The sequence below is a fragment of the Scyliorhinus canicula genome, chromosome 16 (genome assembly GCF_902713615.1).
Source record: "Scyliorhinus canicula chromosome 16, sScyCan1.1, whole genome shotgun sequence".
Taxonomy (NCBI): Eukaryota; Metazoa; Chordata; class Chondrichthyes; order Carcharhiniformes; family Scyliorhinidae; genus Scyliorhinus; species Scyliorhinus canicula.
The window spans coordinates 106,904,075-106,919,570 of NC_052161.1; the positions used below are offsets into that span (position 1 = coordinate 106,904,075).

Genomic DNA, 15,496 nt, shown 5'->3' on the forward strand with positions numbered 1-15,496 from the left:
TCTGTCTTCAATTGGGACACTCTCTCTCTGCTTCTGACTTCACTGAACAGAACGCTTTTCCAGATTTCTGTTCTTTATTCCTTTAATTACCTGGCTGTTCTTTAGCTTCTGTGACTTGTTTTATGCATCCCTGTACTGTCCTGCCTATACCTGCAGTTTCTGAGAGAGCTGCTTTCTTCTCAGGTACCAGGTTCCAACTGAACTTAAATGCTTCTACTTTTTAGCGTGGACCCCTGGTTGCTAAAAGACAGCTTAGTTTTTTTTACCTTTGTAATTGTTTTTACTCTGTGAACCCTTAATAACAATTCAGGCAAAGTTTAAAGTGAAACTAAAACCTCAAGACATGCAGGCACCTTTGTTTAATATGAAGCTCATCTCAATTTTTAACCCTTTCTTAGCACACAAATACAGAAACACAAATTAAACTTAAACTTATACTATATTCCTAATATGCACAGTACAAATATAAATTGTTTAAGCTATCTTTATTTTATAACACAAAACCATACTTGTAAACCTTGTCTAGATTCTCTCCAATGCGTTCACATCCTTCCTATAGTGTGGCACCCAGAACTGTACACAATACTCTCGCTGAGATCTAACTAGAGTCTTGTGTAAGTTCAGCATAACATCCTTGCTCTTAAACGCTATGCCCCTATTAATCATGCTCGGGATACTATTTGCTTTATTGATTGCTCTCTGCACCTGTCCTGCCACCTTCAATGATCTATGCACGTATGCACCCAGGTCCCTCTGCTCCTGCACTCATTTCAGAATTATACCCCTTATTTTATATTGCTGTCCATGTTCTTCCTATCAAAGTGCATGACCTCACACTTGTCTGCATTGAACTTCACCTGCTACCTATCGGCATATTCTACCGACTTGTATACTGTGTCTGTGTGGGTTTCCTCCGGGTGTTCCAGTTTCCTCCCACAAGTCCCAAAAGACGTGCTGTTAGGTGAATTGGATATTCTGAATTCTCCCTCTGTGTACCAGAACAGGCGCCGGAATGTGGCGGCTAGGGGCTTTTCACAGTAACTTCATTGCAGTGTTAATGTAAGCCTACTTGTGACAATAAAGACTATTATTATGTGTCCTTTTTAAGTTCTACACTGTCCTCCTCACAGTTTACAGTACTTCCTAGTATTGTATCATCCCAAATTTGAAATTATCCCCTGTACACCAAGATCTAGATCATTAATATATATCAGGAAAAGCAAGAGTCCCAATACTGATCCATGGGGAACTCCACTACAAACTTTCCTCCAGTCCAAAAAATATCCATTGGCCATTACTCTGTTTTCTATTACTCAGCCAATTTTGAAATCACATTGCTATTGTCCCTTTTATTCCATCAGCTATAACTTTTCTCACAAGTGTGTTGTGTTTTTTTTAATTCATCCATGGGATGTGGGCATCGCTGGATGGGCAACAAATGCTGGCCCAGCATTTGTTGCCCATCCAGCGATGCCCACATCCCATGGATGAATTAAAAAAAACACAACACACTTGTGAGAAAAGTTATAGCTGATGGAATAAAAGGGACAATAGCAATGTGATTTCAAAATTGGCTGAGTAATAGCAATGTGGGAGGAAACTGGAACACCCGGAGGAAACCCACGCAGACACAGTATACAAGTCGGTGGAATATGCCGATAGGTAGCAGGTGAAGTTCAATGCAGACAAGTGTGAGGTCATGCACTTTGATAGGAAGAAATGCTGGCCCAGTGCACGTGAAACTGGACCCGGGCCCCCGGGAGGCCATATTCGGGGTGTCGGACCAGCCAGGGTTGGAAACGGGTGCGGAGGTAGATGTTGTAGCCTTCGCCTCGTTGATCGCTCAAAGGCGGATCCTGATGGGATGGAGTGCAGCCTCTCCACCCTGTGCCCTGGCGTGGCGGGGTCTTGTTGGAATTCTTGACTCTTGAGAAGGTTAAGTTTGAACTGAGGGGAAGGATGGAGGGGTTCTATAATTCATGGGCATAATTCATCATGCACTTTTAAGAACTGGATAACATCAAACATTAGTTGGGAGGGATGGGTGGGAGGGTTGGGGGAAGGGGTGCGGTGTGTGTGGATGGTGACTTTGGATGATTCCGGATTCCTTTTTGTCATCTGTTTATGTGAACATGTGGGTTACTGTTTGGGGTTTGGTGGGAGGATGGGATTGTTGTTATTGATATGGGGATTTACATATTTGTTACTGATTATTGTTGGTGGGTGTAAATTCGGGAGAAAATGTGAAAAAGGAGGAGAATAAAGAAATATTTTTTTAAAAACTTACCGTGTTAGAAATTCATGCTGGTTCTTACTAAGCAACCCACATTTTTCCATGTGACTACTAATTCTATCCTGAGTAATTGCTTCTAGGAGCTTTCCCACCATAAAAGTTAAACTGACTGGTCTGTAATTGCTGAGATTATCCTTACAACCTTTTTTGAACAAGGGCACCGCTGGTGCCCTCCAAAATGTATTGTTGCCCTGACACCCGCCCATTGTTCACCTACATGATGTCTCTTGGTGACATCATCCAAAAGCAGAGTAGCCATTTCCATATGTGCACTGATGATATGCACCCAGTTTTACCTCACCAGCACCTTTTCAACCATGCTAGTGTTTCTAAATTTCCATGTTGATTGTGCACCATTCAGTACTGGGTGAGCAAAAACTTATTAATGTTGTCAAATCAAAGCTATTGGCTGAAATATTCTGGTTGGTTTCGTCGGTGAGATCTTATGGTCCCGCTAACGACGAACCCCACCATGGGTTTCCGAGCGCGAGTGTGTGTGTGCATAGAATGGGAAACCCCGTTGACGGCTGATGCTGCGACTGGTCAGTGGCAGACTGCCTCCACTGTCGTGAAACACACCATGGGGTGGGGAGTGAAAATCCCGTCATTATCTTTGGTCCCAGTCACAAACCCCTTTCTAGCCACTGATTCCATTTCTCTCCCTGACATTTATGAGGAGGAGCCAGACTGTTTGCAGTCTAACTGTCATATTTGACCCCAAGATGAGCTTCCAACCCCATATCCGTGTCATCACTGAAACTGTCTATTTCCACCTTGGCAATATCACCTGACACTGCCTCTGCTTCAGCTCAATTGCTTTTGAAACCTTCATCCATGCCTTTGTTACTTCTAGACTTGACCGTTCCAAGATACTCCTGGTCTGTCTCCATGTTCTACTCTCCGTAAAAGTGAGGTAAAACACTCATGCCTGTGCCTAACTCACAAGTTCATCATCCCTGAACTTGTTGACCTGCAATGACTCCCAATTAAACAATACTGCGATTTACATCCTTGTTTCCAAATTCCTCCATGTCCTCATTGCTCCCTATCTTTGTAATCGCCCTGATTTTAATCACTCCTATGACTAGTATGCCTTCAGCTGTCAAGGTTCTAAGCTCTGGACATTCCCTCCCTAAAATTGTGTATATTGCTAAGAAGCTCCTTAAAACCTAATCTTCAACCAAGCTTTTGGTCATTTCCCCTTTTGTGCCATCGTGCCCAGGTTTGTTTGATACCACTCCTCTGAAATGTCTTGGAACTTATTAATATGACAGGTGCTATATAAATACCAGTATTGTTGCTGTTAACCTACCTTTTTCACTGGGGACGTAGAAAAATCCTTGATTAGGACCATTGGGTCCTGCACTAAGAATGCAGCCCGGTGGTGCTATGCAGATCCGACTGTGATAAGGAGCCTTCCGCAGTTGAGCAAAGTACAGTTTCCTAAAAGAGTTGGAATTTAAACTGTGAGATGAACTTGAAATCTGTTCACAGGTTTAAGCTCGAGTTGAAATTAATACTTTGTGCTGTGCACATGTTAATTTATGGTGAAATATGGGACCAACAGACCATCTCGTGGTCGCTCCACACTGCAGCTGATAAAGGAGGCCTGCTCAATTCTGTTTTTTTTAAATGGTATCTCCTAAAAACGTTTTCAGCTGAGAAGAAAGCATTGCTTATCAGCTTTGGTTAATGAAGAGTGACTCCTATTTTTAGAGCTGAATTGCAGACATACTGGTTAGAATTTTATGCAGTCTTTGGGGCAAGCTCAGAGGTGGGATGACTGACAAAATGGCATGGGAACGTTTTGGTTGGCGTATCTGACACCTGCCTACCCTGAAGCCATTTTGCCAGTTGCGAATAGGGGAAGATGGCTTTCTAGCCTGGACTCCAATTAATATCCTTGAGTGGTCAATTAAGGGTCTCTTCCCACTTCTGCTAGAATTTTATCAGCAGTGGAGTGGCTCTCCACTGCGTGGTGGGACTGCCAAGCAATTCCTGGCAGCTGCCCAGCAGGTTTCCTCCTTTTTGAAATGAAAATGAAAATCACTTATTGTCATGAGTAGGCTTCAATGAAGTTACTGTGAAAAGCCCCTAGTCGCCACATTCCGGCGCTTGGGAGGCTATTACGGGAATCGAACCGTGCTGCTGGCCTGCCTTAGTCTGCGTTCAAAGCCAGCGATTTAGCCCAGTGTGCTAAACAGCCCCTTGGGCACTCTTTGGCCCATGAAGGTGCTCCCCAGCTACAATGACTACCCCCTCGGCAATGATACTGCCTGCCCTCAGTGACCCAGCAACCCCAGACCCCACTTAACTTACTGTGAAGTGCAACTAGTCCTCCAGGTAAAGCCTCAGCTGTGGCCATTGCTCCCAGTTGCATTACTGAGACTGCTGGCCCTCTGATTGAGCCGGCACTCGCCCAGAGGGCTGCTGTACTTAATAGGATACTTAATTGGTAGTCCTGCTGCCTGCCAAAGTAGAGTCGCTACCCACTTTCAGGCCTGGCTTTGGAACCAGACCTCTGAAAACTTCTGACCATTGTGTCAGGGCTAGGGTTACAGGAGAGCAGTGTACCATCTTGGAATGCTCCAATGGCTCTGTGCCTCAACACTGCATTGTTCTTGAGAGTCAAGGGACAGGACGAGGCCACTCAGTTCTTTCAGCTTGTACTGCCATTCAAATAGATCAACGCTGATCTGCATTTTAACTTAATTTATCAGCCTTGGCTCTGTAACTGTAATGTCTATGCAGATCCAAGGTGGGTAAATGGAGTCAAGGTGAAGATCTAAATCTTCTGTGCTCCAGGAAATGCATGGGATGGAGGGGAGGGTGGGGGGAGAGAGAACGGAACGGGTGGTCAGTAAAAGAGGGTTTTGTCCAATTTTGTAACTTACTGAGTATGATGTTGCTCTGTGGCTGATGCATAGAAATGGAAATCAAACTTCCAACCTTTCCTGGTATTGCAAGACAATGATGTGATCATCCACTTCGCTGGACACTTGGAACTTGGTAGCCCAACAGTGGAAGAGCAGACAGTCAGCTTCTTTGTAAAGTTACCATAGGGCACTGTGTAAACCTTGGAAGCAGTAAGAGATAATCAAAGTTACCATCTCAATTGAAATTTGTGTTTATCTGGGATCCTTCAATGCAGTAAAAATGACTCTTGGCGCTTCACTGAGAGTAAGGAGGCAAAAATGAACATTGAACAAAGGAGGGAGATATCAACGTTAGGTAAGTTGGTTTGAAGAAAGTTTTCAAAGAAAAAAGGGAGATAAGGAAGTTCAGGGAGGAAATTCCAGCAGGGTCCTATTTGCTACTGAGGTAGTTGCATAGGATTCAAAAGTTGATCCCATTAGAAACCAATCAGAAATGCAAGGTGACTAGGGATGCCAAATTCAGCTACAAAACTTCTACTCCTCCTGCTGAAGGTGCTGACTTTTGCTGCAACATTTCTCCATGGTTGTTGGCTACCTTTTGGTAACCTGCAAAAGTGACCGCATGTGACAGTGAGGGTCAGCTCCTTAATTTACTATGGGAGGCATTGGTGTTAGCCTTACCTAATGTCTGCATCTCTGCATTTTCTGGTTGAAGTCACTAGATCTAATTTCAGAACTGGGAACACTGGCTTAGGGATACCAAGTCCAAATTTAAAACTCTCCAGCTCAGCTCACAGCATAGGCCAGGGATTAAACCAAGGACTGATGTTGCTCCATTCTGTGCCAGGAGCTATCAGGGTATTCTGTACACAATACAGATTGTGTCAAAGAACAAGTAAATGTAATACATTGGGCAGCTTATGTTGATAGCATATGGTGAAACCATCACATAGAATTTACACCACAGGAACAAGCCATTCGAAGCTAATGGCTTGTGCCAGTATACATACCACATAAGCTTCTCTCCCTCTACCCTATCTAATATTTCACAGTCTAACCTTTTAGTGCCTTCTCCCTTATGCATTTAACTAGTTTGTTCTTCAATACATTTTAAGCTTCAGCTACACTATCTGTAACAAGGTCCACTTTTTAATCACTTTGTGAGTAAAGGAATTTCTTCTGAATTCCCTGTTGGATTTATTAGTAACTAGCTTAGATTTACAGTCCCTACTTTTGGACACCATGCTTCGTGGCCTTAATAAACTCCTTCATGATTTTATTCCATTCGAACTTCAATTTTCTACAAAACAATTTCCAGAGGGAGGCACAATCTTGTTGCAGTTACTACAGATCAATAATTTTAGTCTATTCAAAAGCTACTTTGCAGGAACTCACTTTGAATGATGGCATTTCCCCATTCCTTGTGGCTTGCTGATGCCATGGCAAGGGAACAGAGGAATCCAAAGAAAATCTGTAAATGGCAGGTTTGACATCATCTTCGTACTTTGTGACATAAACAGTTTGTAAGTCACCTGAGAAAAATACATTTTAATTGCAAAGACTGTAGAGACAAGGTTAGAAATTTCACAGTTAAAAGGGACAAATCACATTTTAACATTTGTCTTTGATTTATGTTTATTTTCTCATCTTATTTTTCCATACATTTTTCTCAACGTAGATATTTTCTATCCATTAATTACTCTATGCGGACAGTGTCGGTATCACTTTGTGGCTCAGACGAAAGATATGGGGTAGGATTCTCTATTTTTCTGTCTAAGTGGGTGGTTCTGGTGGTACCCCTGCTGCTGGCTGGAGTGGTTTGAATGGCTTGCAAACGCCTTAAATATGCACAAGTGAATATCTCTCGGCAGGTCAGGAGCTGATTCATCCACCCATCATTAGTTGGCCGGTTCAAAGGTCACATGCCATATTTAAACGCCAGTGCAACACACTCGTATCACTCTCTCCAGTTCACCTGTCACCAGGAGACTGGTCAACATCGAATACAGCCACAAGCAAAAGACCATCTCCATCAAATGAAGGCAGCATCCCACTTCAGCTATGAGGCCCTCAATGCTTTAATTTTAGGAGTCTGGGCACAGATGCATATCCTCTACCCCAGGGATGGCTCCAGGAGGCACTCGTACGTCGCCTCTCTGGCCTGGGAGACTGTCACCCAAGAGATCAGCGTGGCTGGAAACCATGCCAAAAGTGCACTGCGAGGGGCAGCACGGTGGCACAGTGGTTAGCATTGCTACCTCACGGCGCTGTGTTCCCAGGTTCTGTCCCGGCTCTGGGTCACTGTCCGTGTGGAGTTTGCACATTCTCTCCGTGTTTGTGTGGGTTTCGCTCCAACAACCCAAAAGATGTGCATGGATTGGCCACGATAAATTGCCCCGTAATTGGAAAAAAATGAATTGGGTACACTAAATTTATTTTTAAAAAGTGCACTGCAGTGCAGGAAGCAGATGAATGATCTCATCCGCTCCGCCAGGTTAAGTCCTCTCTCAGTTCTCTTCACGATTAACCTCTCATCATGACATCATGTACTCAAACGGCTACTCTCTCTTCACTGATGCCACACATCCATTAGCGGAGGGGGACATATCAACACAAATTCTCTCATGCATATTTTCACATCACCACCGTTCAGTCTGTCATGTTGTTCATACTCTATTGGGCAGCAGGCTAGAAGTGGTTAGCACTGTTGCTTCACCGTTCCAGGGTCCCAGGTTCGATTCTTAGCTTGGGTCACTGTCTGTGTGGAGTCTGCACGTTCTCCCAGTGTCTGTGTGGGTTTCCTCCGGAGGCTCCGGGTTCCTCCCACAGCCCAAAGATGTGCAAGTTAGTTGGATTGGCCATGCCACATTACCTTTACTGTCGAAAAATGTTAGGTGGGATGACTGGGATAGGGTGGAGGGTGCTCTTTCCAAGGGCCGGAGCAGACTCGATGGGCTGAATGGTCTCCTTCTGCACTGTAAATTCTATGATTTTATGATTCTATCCTCTGGCCATTCTGGAGAGGGCTGACCACACACAGGTGACATGCATTTAACTGAACCTTTGCTCCATCCCCTCTGATCACTTGCCTTTTTTACATCTTCACACAGGTCAAGATGGTGCACAACAAGAGTGAGCTCAGACCGGAGGGGGAGTGGCTGAGATATTTGCATTGATTGAATTCAAGGATACAGCTGCTGGTCTTGCTGGGGAGGATAGGGATTGCTCCTGTGTGGAAGGGGAGCTTGACCTCTCCCACCAAGATAGCACAGATCTCAGCTCCCACACTTCCATCAGATCCTGATAATAAAAGTGAGTCAAACGTACTCTGATACAGCTTAAGCTCGTTCACTACAATTATGTTCAGTTTTGCAGGCAACAGCAGGCTGTGGCCATACAGTTAGCTGAGCAGCAGCCCAAATCCCCAAAGCATGTCTGAGGAGGCTCATGAAGAACCGTCATGGCACTCGGCCGCACCCTCCGCCAGCACAGACATGAGATCAGCATGCGTAAGTGTGAATGTAGGACCCTTCTCTCAGCAATAATTCGGATTTCCTTGAGGTGACAGGGAATGGTTTTGGAGGGCGCTGGGAGATGTGTCCAGGTGACCTAACTTAACTTTATTCTTCCTGGAACTTGTCAGCGTTTAGAATATGCCGGTGACATCTCCCACGCCTTTCTTCCTTAATTGCATTACGTTCATACTGTTTGCCAGCAACCCCCTGGACCTCCACAGCTTTCTCATCTGGTAAGCATTCATTCTCCTCCAGTTCATTCTCTGGCAAGGTCTCATCTCTTTGCATAGACTGCAATAATGTGGGAAACCCTCTCCCAGTGTGCATTGCAGAGAGCCGCCTGAGTGGTCCAGGCAGCTTTTCGTAGTATATATAAATGATTTGGAGGAAAATGTAACTGGTCTGATTAGTAAGTTTGCGGATGACACATAGGTTGGTGGAATTCCAGATAACGATGAGGACTGTCAGAGGATAGAGCAGGATTTAGATCGTTTGGAGACTTCAGGTCTACAGGTCACTAAAAGGGGCAACACAGGTGGAGAAGGTAGTCAAGAAGGCATACGGCATGCTTGCCTTCATTGGCCGGGGCACTGAGTATAAAAATTGGCAAGTTATGTTGCAGCTGTATAGAACCTTAGTTAGGCCACAATTGGAGTATAGTGTTCAATTCTGGTCGCCACACTACCAGAAGGATGTGGAGGCTTTAGAGAGGGTGCAGAAGAGATTTAACAGGATGTTGCCTGGTATGGCAGCACGGTAGCATAGTGGTAAGCATAAATGCTTCACAGCTCCAGGGTCCCAGGTTCGATTCCCGGCTGGGTCACTGTCTGTGCGGAGTCTGCACGTCCTCCCCGTGTGTGCGTGGGTTTCCTCCGGGTGCTCCGGTTTCCTCCCACAGTCCAAAGATGTGCAGGTTAGGTGGATTGGCCATGCTAAATTGCCCGTAGTGTCCTAAAAAGTAAGGTTAAGGGGGGGGTTGTTGGGTTACGGGTATAGGGTAGATACGTGGGTTTGAGTAGGGTGATCATGGCTCGGCACAACATCGAGGGCCGAAGGGCCTGTTCTGTGCTGTACTGTTCTATGTTCTATGGAGGGCATTAGCTATGAGGAGAAGTTGAATAAACTCGGTTTGTTCTCATTCGAACGACGGAGATTGAGGGGGCGACCTGATAGAGGTCTACAAAATTATGAGGGACATTGACAGAGTAGATAGTCCGAAACTTTTTCCCAAGGTAGAGGGGTCAATTACTAGGGGGCATAGGTTTAAGGTGTGAGGGGCAAGGTTTCGAGGAGATGTACAAGGCAAGTTGTTTACACAGAGGGAGTGGGTGCATCTCCTGCTTAATGGAAGAAGTTGGAAGAGTGAGTAAGCCGGGTGGGAAGGGTCTTTGATTATGCTGCCCGCTTTCCCCAGGCAGCGGGCAATGTAGATGGAGTCAATGGATGGGAGGCAGGTTTGTGTGATGGACTGGGCTGTGTTCACGACTCTCTAAAGTTTCTTGCGGCCTTGGGCCGAGCAATTGCCATACCAGGCTGTGATGCAGCCAGATAGGATGCTTTCTATGGTGCATCTGTTAAAGTTGTTAAATGTTAATGTGGACATGCCAAATTTCCTTAGCTTCCTGAGGAAGTATAGGCGCTGTTGTGCTTTCTTGGCGGTAGCATAGCGTAGAACCTTTTGTGGAACCTTTTTACACCAAACCTGACCACAAAGCCCTCTTTCTCAATTTGAGAATACCTCCACTCAGAATTCAGAAGGGTTCTGGTTGCGGACGTGATAATCCTTTCTGTTCCGTCTTACCAGTGGTGTGAAAGTACCGCCCCAACCCCGTCAGGAGAAGCATCTCATGTCAAAATGAGTTGTTCCTTCGAGAGTCAAAATGGGCCAATAAGTTGGATAACAGCAGTTGTTGTTTAACTTTATTGAAAGTCTCCACCTGTGATGCACGCCAATAATAATTGCCTATTGTCACAAGTAGGCTTCAATGAAGTTACTGTGAAAAGCCCCTAGTCGCCACATCCCGGCGCCTGTTCAGGGAGGCTGGAACGGGAATTGAGCCCGCGCTACTGGTTTTGTTCTGCATTACAAGCCAGCTGTTTAGCCTACTGTGCTAAGAACATGTTTGGTAGTTCCATTGTGGGGTACACAAGGGGGTCAAGTAAGGAGGCCAAATTTGGGATACATTTCCGGTAATAATTTAATCCCAGGAAGGATTTTAACTCTGTGGTGTTTCTTGGAGTTGATGCTAACTTGATGACTGTTACCTTGTTTGTCCTCTACTGGGTGTAAACCTTTTTTATCCACCTGACAGCTCACGTAGGTTACGTCGTGCTTGTAAAATACATTTTTCCCTCTTCAGCTGTTCCCCAGGTCTCGGGAATATCCACAAGACATCTTCTAGGTTCGTCAGGTACTCTCGTTCTGAAGTCCCCGTGATGAAGACAATATCCAAGTCTACCGCCACTTTGGTAACCCCTGGAGTCGCCACAAAGGACTTTGTGGAGTATGAACTTCCCTATTGAGCAGGTGGAAACTCGCCCAATGGGAAATGGGCAGTGGGAGTTTAAAACCTGCTGCTTCGACCCTCGCCTACATTTTGTAAGTCCCCTGGTTTGGACTATGTGTGATTTAAGCTGCGGCTATGGCCCAATATGTAAATAAAAGGGTATGGTGTTGGACGCCTGGCTTTGCCGAGATTATTACATTGGTGATGAGGATAGGATCGGCAAAACGCATACTTTCAGGGAAGAAGCCAAGGCCACCATATAGGTATACCCACTACCAGATACAGGGAGAATGCAACTAAACTGCATCATTATGACCAAAGTTGCCCCAAGAATAGTGAAACTGGCTGGTAAATGGTCATCCATTAAAAATGGAGTTGGCCATGGGAGCTGTGGTCTCCGTTATCGGGAGCAGATATATGATCACCTCCAAACTGATATTCAACTCTTGAGCTTAAAAGACATGAAGGCCAGACGAGCTACTTGCACTGGGGAACCATTACGAGTAAAGGGCATCACGCTGACCTGCAATCAGCCCAACTCCAACTCACCGTTTTGCGGGGGCAAGGATCGAGCATAAAAGGGAGGGATGATTTCATGTGAGAGTACCTTTAAGAAATGGGTGTTTATTACTGCAGTGATGTCAAAGAGTGGGTGGAGCTAGGCTGTCTGTCAGCTTTTTACCTTTGTTTTAGGAAACTGTTTGCTGCAGGGTGTGTTTTAGTTTCGTTTTCATAGCTGGATAGCTGCAGTCACAGCCAGAAGATGTTTTGGAATCTCTCTCTGTAATCTAAAGGCTGTAAATTGATCCTGGTCATTTAAAACTAATAAGAGTACTGACTTTAACCTGATGTGCTTCTGGTAAAAGGTGTTTTAAGTCTTATGGATGTTAAAAGAAAAGCTTAAAGGATTACTTAGTGCTGTACTCTTTGGGGGTTGTATTTGAATTAATGGTTGCTAAGATGTTCACTGTTTGTTTCAAAAAGGTTAACTTGAGTTCATAGAATAAACATTGTTTTGCTTTAAAGAATACTTATCCATTTCTGCTGTACCACACCTGTAGAGTGGGCTGGTTGCTCCCCATACCACAATCTATTAAAAGTTGTGGGTCAGGTGAACTCCATGATACACTTTGGGGTTCTCTAAACCCTGGCCCATAACAATGGGCTCCAACCAATCAGTCTGAACTGGTCAGAGATCTTCAGGCTGGGAGTGGGAGGACTGTATGAAGTCATCAGAAAATACCTTGAAGTTTTCCAGGAAGGACTTGGGAAAATAAAAGGAGCCAAAGACAAGATTTATGTTGACCCCGATGTTGCGCCTAAATATTTTAGAGTGAGACTGGTTCCATACTCCCTATAGGAAAAGGTGGAAACCTAACCTGGGTGCCTGGCAAATCTAGGCATAATAAGGCCCATACAGCCGTACAGTTTGCAGAGTGGGCCACGCATGTCGCCCCTGTCCAAATGCCGGACAAATTATAAGCTAATGGTCAATTGCGTTTCCAAAATAGACAGATACCCCATGCTTTAAAGAATACTTATCCATTTCTGCTGTACCACACCTGTAGAGTGGGCTGGGTGTGGTAAATCGAAGAACTGTATGCCAAGTTAGCAGGTGGCCAGATGATCACTAAGTTGGATATGAACAATGCCTATCTTCAACTTGAATTAGACGGGTTTTCCCAGCTGTTACCATCAACAAGCACAAGGGTATGAGGATACTCGCTTGCCCTTTGCGGTCTCATCAGCATATGTCATATTCCAACAGATCATGGAGAACATACTTCAAGATGCCTTTTGTGGACACCATAACAATGCTGTTTCAAACTACTCGCCCCAAGCGTTATTAATAGCATATCTTTTTCATGCAAAGAATGTTTTCATGCTCTTATTTTGGTCCAGAGCCCAATTTTCTACTCTCCCAGTAGAGACATGCGTCTATGACCCGAACAGGCGCCGGAATGTGGCGACTAGGGGCTTTTCACAGTAACTTCATTGCAGTGTTAATGTAAGCCTACTTGTGACAATAAAGATTATTATTATATATTATAATGGAGGAGAAACACTGATAATAAGACAAAATCACAAGGGGGCACGCATGACCTGTGCTTGTAATGTGTCATACCTGCTTTATTCCACGGGAGAGTCTGCCCTCGTTTCTTCTTATCTGAGGATGTTCGCATGTTATTTAGCAGAGGTTGGGGTTTCTCCTGAAACACACCTATTGTACAGGAGCATGCCAATTAGAAAATCAACTGTCATCATGTCATGACAACCATAATTTATACATTTACAGATTTTCACTTGAGCGACTCACCCACTACATATGAACACATGAATCAGCAGCAGAAATAGGCCACTCTGCCCCTTGAGCCTGCCCTGCCAGTTGATCAGCTGACGGCTGATCTGATTGTTGCCCCAATTCTACTTTGCTGTCCACCCACTATACCTTTGGACTCCCTTGCCAATCAAGAATCTTTTTAACTCAACTTTAAATATATAACTTACCTTGTCTCCACTTCTGTCTGCTGAAAAGATTGCCACAGAGTAATGACATTTTGAGGTAAACAATTTCTCCTCAACTCCTTCATAAATGGGAGACCCCTTGGGTGGGATTCTCCGTCCTGCCGCACCCATTTTCTGGCACTCCCCCCCCCCCCCCCCCCCCCCAGCCGGCAATGAGATCCTCCGTCCCGGCAGCCGGCCAATGGGGTTTCCCATTGTGGGCACCTCCACGCTGCTAGGAAATCCGTGGGAGTAGATACGCTGCTGGAGAAATGGAGGATCCCACCAATGGAGAATCCATCCCCTTAGTTGTTGCAGAATGCATGTATAAAAGAATTTTTAAAAAAAATGTCAATGTTTTTATTGGCATTTTTCAATTTTACAGAGTGAAACTTTTGTGTCTGATATTTACAATTTAGAAAGATTCTCATTTATATACATATTTCTTGGTATATCTTCTCCTCCTCCACCCTTCCCTGCTGTCCCCTCCCCGTCCCCTCCTGGGTATCTCCCTCTTCTGCCCTGGGTGTTCTGTCGCTGAGCTCTTGTTCCTTTTCTTCTCCTTTTCTGCAGTTTTTGCTGCAGGCCTTGTGGGTTGGGGGCGGGGTACTTCCTACCCCCTCCCCCTTTCCCTTCTCCATGGTTTCCCTGTGGCTCCCGTGGGTTTCCTCCTCATCCACCCCCCATTGTACCTCCTTGTAGCGTGTCTTCTTGTCTGCTTTCCCCCATCTCTTCCTCTTTGCCTAGTCACTGTTGGCCTCGAATAGATCTTGGAACAACAAATTGCCCCCATGCTTTGTGGAAGCCCTCTTCTGACCTTCGGATGGTGTACTTAATCTTCTCCAGATGGAGAAATTCCACCAGGTCTGCCAGCCAGTCTGCAGCTGTGGGTGGTGCTGCTGACTGGCAGCCAAACAGGATTCTACGGCGTGCGATTAGGGAAACAAAAGCAAGGGCGTTGGTCCCCTTCCCCATGTGTAGCTCTGGCTGTTCCGAAGACTGCCACTCTCGGGCAAGGCTCCACCCTCATCCCACAACCATGGACATTGCCTCGAAGAAGGCTGTCCAGAACCCTAAAAGTCTGGGGCAAGCCCAGAACATGTGGGCGTGGTTGGCTGGGCCTCCCTGGCACCGTTCGCATTTATCTTCCACCTCCGGGTAGAACCTGTTCATTCAGGTTCTGATTAGGTGCGCTCTGTGCACCTCTTTAAACTGAATGAGGCTGATCCTTGCGCAGGATAAGGAGGTGGAGTTGGCCCTGCTCAGTGCTTCGCTCCAGAGTCCCCAACCCACTTCCCTCCCCAGTTTGTCCTCCCATTTTCGTCTGGCTTCATCCAGTGGTAGTCTTGCCATGTCCAATAATTGTCCACAAATATTTCCGCAGTTACCTCCTTTCATACTGTCCGTGTTTATCAGTTCCTCTAATAGTGTGTCTCTCAGGGCCCTGGGGCACCCTACTGTCTCCTTGCAGAAAAAGTGCTTGATTTGGAGGTGCTGAAGTTCCTGTCCTTTCGGTAGTTCCAGGTTTTCCGTCAGTTTGTTCTGTGTCGCTAATCTGTTGCCTATGTAAAGGCCCTGACCGGTAACGTCCCCCCGTCCTATCACCATTTTAAAAAAGTGGTGTCGAGCATAACTAGTGGGAATCTGCGGATAGGGGCCATAGGGGATCTTCTCGGTTAGACCAAAATGTTGCCTCATCTGGTTCCATGGGCGGAATTCTCCAACCCCCCGCAGGGTTGGGGGAAATTGCCAGGGGCCTTCGTAAATCCCACCCCCGCCGTGGCCGGAATTCTCCGCCAC

The 15,496-nt window shown here is 45.6% G+C and overlaps 1 protein-coding gene across 7 annotated transcripts in view; it reads right to left on the reverse strand.

Annotated features, from left to right (window-relative positions):
* disp3 (dispatched RND transporter family member 3) overlaps positions 1–15,496 on the reverse strand; it is a 717,999-nt gene that overhangs the window by 79,462 nt on the left and 623,041 nt on the right. For 6 of the 7 annotated variants that reach the window (XM_038821800.1, XM_038821802.1, XM_038821799.1 and 3 more), the window contains 4 exons: positions 13,317–13,412; positions 6,565–6,701; positions 5,188–5,369; positions 3,606–3,736 (listed from right to left, as the gene is read on the reverse strand). In XM_038821800.1, the coding sequence (XP_038677728.1) occupies positions 3,606–3,736; positions 5,188–5,369; positions 6,565–6,701; positions 13,317–13,412 (546 nt within the window). The remainder of the gene's footprint in view (positions 1–3,605; positions 3,737–5,187; positions 5,370–6,564; positions 6,702–13,316; positions 13,413–15,496) is intronic. The other variant, XM_038821804.1, reaches the window with a different exon arrangement.